The 5,583-nt window shown below is 50.3% G+C and overlaps 1 protein-coding gene across 2 annotated transcripts; it reads right to left on the reverse strand.

The window, feature by feature from the left end:
• Positions 1–228: 228 nt before the first annotated feature.
• On the reverse strand, positions 229–3,862 carry ELOVL3 (ELOVL fatty acid elongase 3). 2 transcript variants are annotated; one of them, XM_031652120.1, is made up of 4 exons: positions 3,168–3,862; positions 2,053–2,129; positions 1,248–1,399; positions 229–991 (listed from the first exon to the last, which is right to left on the reverse strand). In XM_031652120.1, exons 1-4 carry the CDS (start codon positions 3,657–3,659, stop codon positions 564–566), a joined length of 1,149 nt encoding a protein of 382 aa, XP_031507980.1. In that variant the 5' UTR covers positions 3,660–3,862; the 3' UTR covers positions 229–563. The 2 variants fall into 2 exon arrangements, with proteins under 2 accessions (XP_031507980.1, XP_003904224.1); XM_003904175.4 differs by having other exon boundaries at positions 2,053–2,184; positions 3,168–3,541.
• Between the last annotated feature and the right edge of the window lie 1,721 nt (positions 3,863–5,583).

Genomic DNA, 5,583 nt, shown 5'->3' on the forward strand with positions numbered 1-5,583 from the left:
CTCCGCCTTTCTGAGCCTGTTTCTCACTGTTCCTATGAGGGGCTTGGTCCTCTAACAGCAATAAAATTCTGGTCTGTAACAACATTTATTAAGTGCCTACCAGGCCTAGGATTCTTTCAGTGTCTGTGTGTGTGCCTCTCACCCTTCCACACACCCTCAGGCGTCCCACCTGCCGATCATCCCCTTGGTAGCAGCGCTCTTTCCCCCCAAATCCCCAAACTCTCAAAATTTTGTTGAAATATTTAATTAAAAAAATAGAACAAGAAGAAGAAAGATTTCTGGATAGAAGTTAAACAACTCAGCTCTTGGGACCCTCCTCCGCCCCACCCCCATCCCAGGGCCTTCTTGGCCTTCACATTAAAAACAGAAACATCAAAGTAACAGACCACACCCCCATCCCAGGGTCACCCTTCTTGTCTCAAAAATTCCAGCCACCGTGGGGCACACATCCTCTGGGGAAACCATGCAGGTAAGGCAACCTAATCATTCTCCCAAAACTAAGCCCAGCCTCTTGGTGCCCTGGAGAAGAGAGAGACTGGAGCTTCACTGTTCTCTCCAACCCTTCACTGGCTCTTGGTCTTGGCTTTGACCTTGGGCTTGATGTAGGTCTGGCGGAAGAAGTGGGCAAAGAGGATGAAATAGGTCATATACAAGATGAAGGACCAGAATAAGTGTTCCATCGTGGTGTGGCATCCCTCTTCCTGCCTCCAGATGTACGCAAGGATGCTGACGATGGCTCCTACAAACATCTGCAGGATCTGCAGGCTGGTGATGAGCATGGGCAGCATCTTGGGGGGCTTCACGTTGGCAGCCTTCAGAGTGTAGTAGGTGTACATGAAGGCATGCACACCGAAGTTCATGGTGACGAACCAGCCTCCTGCAGGCACTTTGTTCTTGTATCCAAAGCTTGTGTACACCAGCACTGTGCTGTGGTGGTACCAGTGAATAAAGATGAGTGGCCGCTTACGCAGGATGATGAAGGCTGTGTCTCCTGGGAGATGGAGAATCATAGTTGGCACACCACCCAGTGCTGGGACCACCCTCTGCGCTGGGTGTAGGGACACAGGATAAATTCTCAGGGGAGGGAAGGGGGTCTTTGTGGCAGAGAATCTATAGAGGGGCTTGGGTGAGAGGTATTATTGGGACCTAGGGGTAGGAAAGGGACTCTCAAGGGTATGGGTGAAAGGAGGGCCCTGTGGAGGGATGCAGTTCACAAGGCACCAGAGAGACAAAGCCTTGCCACTCACCGAGTTCTATGACCTTGCTGAGAAGAAAGACCCAGGACCAGAATCTGACTGTAGAATTACCAACGAAGTTGACAAAGCACACGGTTTGCTTTAGGCCCCCGGTAAGTATCACAGTTCCCATAATGCCCCACATCCTCACTGCCCCCAGGATACTGAAATGGGACAAAGGAAGATGGTATAAGTGTCATCCCCAGGCACCAATCCACCCTTCCCTCGGCTTGGCTAGGTTACTGTGTTCCAAGCTCTACCACCTCCCCACCTGTCCACGGGGCTGGGTCAAAGCTCCTGAGAGCCTGAGGCCAATCTGGTAGATCCAACCAATAGCCTAGAGGAGATGAGGGCTGGAGAAAGATCAGGGAATGCAAGGGGATGGGACTGAAAGTTGAGTTAAAGAATGGGGTTCTTGGGAGGGGTTAGGAGCCTAGGAGAAGATGTGTGGAGGGATAGGGGAAGACTGAAGGAGTTTGGGGGAGAAAATATGGGGAAGTTATTGGAGGGTCCTGAGAGAGGGTGTTAGGAGGTGAGAGCATTAGAGACTGGAGAAATGTTTTACAAGTACAGACTATGAAGGCAAGAGGGAAAAAGCAGAGACCACCAGGTAGGGGTCTAAAAAAGAAGGAAAACAGGATAATATAATAGAAGAGGGTGAAGGCTGGGAGGGGAACTAAAGCTGAGAATGAGATGGGGAGAGTGTTACAGGGCAACTTGGGGACAGGATGGAGGTTGATGCAATCGGGAAAGCTTTAAGGCATAGAATGGAGGTCTAACGTCTAGAGAAGAGGCAAGGAGTGAGATGGGGTCTTACCTGAAGATTGCAAGGCAGAAGGACCAGAGGATGAGGGGCCCCTGCAGGTTGAAGCCCTTGCGTTCCTTCATGTAGTTCTGCCCCACAGGGATGAGAAGCAGGTAGATCAGGGCTATGGGGAATGAGGTTGCCCTGGCAAGCAGAAGGCAGAGGGGATGGGCTCATGGGTGGGTGCTGATTACAGAAATGCCCACTCATCTCTCCAGGTGAGTGCTCTGGGTTGGAGTCCCAGTTCTGCCACTTACTAGCTGTGTGACATTGGAAAAAACAACTTAACTCTCTGAGCCTTGGCTTCCTAATTTGTAAAGGGGGAATACTACATCTCTCCTGGGAGTACTAATGTATACAAAGTACCTAGCACAGGGCAGGGGCTATGTCCAAGGTTTCTGTGATTATTGCTCTCTCAGTGGGGTTAGAGGTGGGTGACAGCTGTCTGGCCCACGCCGAGAAGCAGTCCAGGGCTGTGGTGTAAAAAGAGTGTGGCAATAGCTTCTCCCTGGTTGGGGTGCCTAGAAGCAGCCCAGGGCTGTGGTGTAATAAGAATGTGGCAATAGCTTCTCCCTGGTTGGGGCATGGCAAATTGGTTGGAGCACAAAGTCAGACCCCAAAACTTCTGGGGAGCTTTAGGGCAAAGCCAGAGAGCTCTTCCAGGGGAAAGCTTGGAAGAGCTCTCTGACTTTGCCTCCTTCTCCGCAGCAGGAACGGTGGAGCACCTGGGGAACGATGGGATAATTGGAAAGGGTAGGCTGTCCCCGGGCCCTGCACTGTGCACACACGCTTACACACACAGCCATAGGGGACGTGGAAGTCATCTAGTAAGGCTTCAGATCAACCTCACGGTGACCTCCAAGACCAGTTCTCACTACACGCTGTCTTTGGCTTCTGTATGTTTCCACGTTCTCCCTCATCCTCTTATTTCTGCTTGCTTGCTTTCAGCTCTAATGTCTTTGAGGTGCCACATACTACCTGCACCTCGGACAAAGGTAGTGTGAAATCAGTACGAGGGAGTCCCGTAACTCTGTTCTGTAAGAAAATCATTGCGGGCATTCAATGCCACCCCCTTGCACCCTGGCCCCAGGGCCCTAGCATGGCCTTTCCCTCTTCCCAAGTCTCACCAATACTCCTCGAAAAAGGGCCTCATGTCCTTGAACAGCTCGAAGTTGCAGGGCTGGAACAGCTGATTTACTTGATGTGAGACATTCATGGCTGTGACCATCTAGTTTTGCAGACGTCGAGGTCCAAAGCTTGGAGGCGCTGGGCGAAAGGCTGGGGGCTCCAAGGATGGAGTGAACCTCGGGGCGAGACGGAACAGAGCCGGGACAGAAGGAACGCCTGGGCAAAGCGAGGAGGGCGTCGGACCTAGGCACGTGCGCGGCGGCGCAGCCAGCTCTCCCGGACGCAGCCACCGCGATATATAACCAGGACTTGCAAAGCTGCCGGCCCGGACTGCGCGCGGCCCCCTCCCTGCGCCGCGCCGCTATCCAATCTCGACCAAGATACGCCTCTGCTCCGCCCCTGGGACACAGTCCGCATTCTGATTGGTCATCCTCATGGGCCCGCCTGCCAGGCGTTTCGCACGCCCCGCCCCAAGTCCCGTCGTAGGCCATCGCCCGCTCACTTCCCCAGCCTTTTCTCCCTTAACACGTCCCCCTAATCCTGTGCGGCCTTGTGTGTGTACCCGGACAGGCCAGTCTTACCTTGGCACTGTCAACTGTGGCCTTTGCCTCGGTTTGCTTTAATCTTAACCTGCTTAGCAGTGAGGAGAGAGGGAAGGTGTCCTTCGGCTTTGATGCTCTCACCCAGAAATGGAGGCTCCCTGAGATCCTGGGAAACCCAGGCCTGTGATGAGGAAATACTAACCTGGGCAACGCAGAGCTTCTCCTGTAGTCCCTTCCACCTCCTAGCTTCGAGTCTGCGGTTGTGAGTGGGTGGAAGGAGATGAATTTTAATAAATTTTATTGTTGAGGTTGTTGATGTTGATGTTTGGGTTGTGGAGGCTGCTGTGGTTTCTTTATAGTTTCCTGAATTCCTGAACTGCTCCAGACTGACAGTAATAACCATGGAGAGAGGAAATGGGGTCACCCTCTGGGCTTCTGGAATTATTGTCTTCAGGTTTCCTGGAGGCCTCTTAGGGTTTAGGGAGGGGGAGAGCCACTGTATCTCCCCAAGGCCTGCTGCTTTCTTTCCCTAACCAAATCTACTTCTTTTTCGCCTGTGTAACCAGCCCCAAAGAAATAAATGTTCTAAAACTTTTACAGTTTTACTTGACTGTCCCTTATTTCTTTCCTAGGTTTTGTGAAAGCGAAGGAGAAATACAAGGCTTGAGGACAGTTTCAGATAAGGTGGAGATTTGCAAAAAGTTCTAAGAAACATAGATACAAAGTAATTGAAATCAAAATGTGGGTATAAATGGCTACGTGCAGTAAAGCTCTAGAGCCAGAGGATCCAGGTAGGAACCCCAGCTCTACTTCCTGAACCTGAGCCACTGTCTATGGGAGGGTGTAATGAAAGTCCTATCAGTGCCATCTAAGTGACTCAAAAGTGCATCCCTTTGTCTCTGTACCTCATCACCTCTCACCTGATCACGTTACCTGGTTGCACTGCCTCCTTCTCTGAATACTGCTCCTGCTCTTCACTGCATTGCAATCAGAAAAGAGTTCCTGTACCTGGCTGATTACCAGATCCCTGAGCCTCAGCTGCAGAGATTCTGGTCCTATACATTGTCTCAGACTGTACTTGGAAAACCACCATTTTCTCTTTGCTCATCCAAAAAACAGTTCTGCTTTCCTGCTTAAAAACCTTCAGTGGTTCAGCCGGGCGCAGTGGCTTACACCTGTAATTCCAGCACTTTGGGAGACCGAGGCGGGCAGATCACGAGGTCAGGAGATCGAGACCATCCTAGCTAACACGGTGAAACTCCGTCTCTACTAAAAAATACAAAAAATTAGCTGGGTGTGGTGGCGGGCGCCTGTAATCCCAGCTACTCGGGAGGCTGAGGTAGGAGAATGGCGTGAACCCGGGAGGCAGAGTTTGCAGTGAGCTGAGATAGCCACCGTACTCGAGACTCTGTCTCAAAAAAAAGAAAAAAAAAAAAAAAAGAGAGAGAAAACCTTCCGTTGTTCCTGATGGCTCCATATATAGCCTGACATCTAATCAGAAGGTGATCAACACATGTCTGATGGATGAATGAGTAAATTAAAAAATGAATATTACAAGAATAATGCCATCTAGGTGTTAGAAGACCCAAGTTCAAGTCCCAGCACCCCCATTAATGAGCCATGTAATTTTAGGCAAGTTACCTAACCTCTGTGAGACTCACATTCTACTTCAGAAAAAAAATGCATATAGTCATACTTGCCTGCTTATCTCACAAGGCTGTGATCAGTATGCAAGCCAGATAATGTAGGTGAAATGATACTATGGACTAGACACATGGAAATGGCAAGGTGAATCATTACGGGAGGTTTACAAATGCATATGGAGAATATATACTCAGTCCTGGATTTCTCTATAAAGATATTTTACATTGTC

Source organism: Papio anubis, chromosome 11 (assembly GCF_008728515.1).
Source record: "Papio anubis isolate 15944 chromosome 11, Panubis1.0, whole genome shotgun sequence".
Classification (NCBI taxonomy): domain Eukaryota; kingdom Metazoa; phylum Chordata; class Mammalia; order Primates; family Cercopithecidae; genus Papio; species Papio anubis.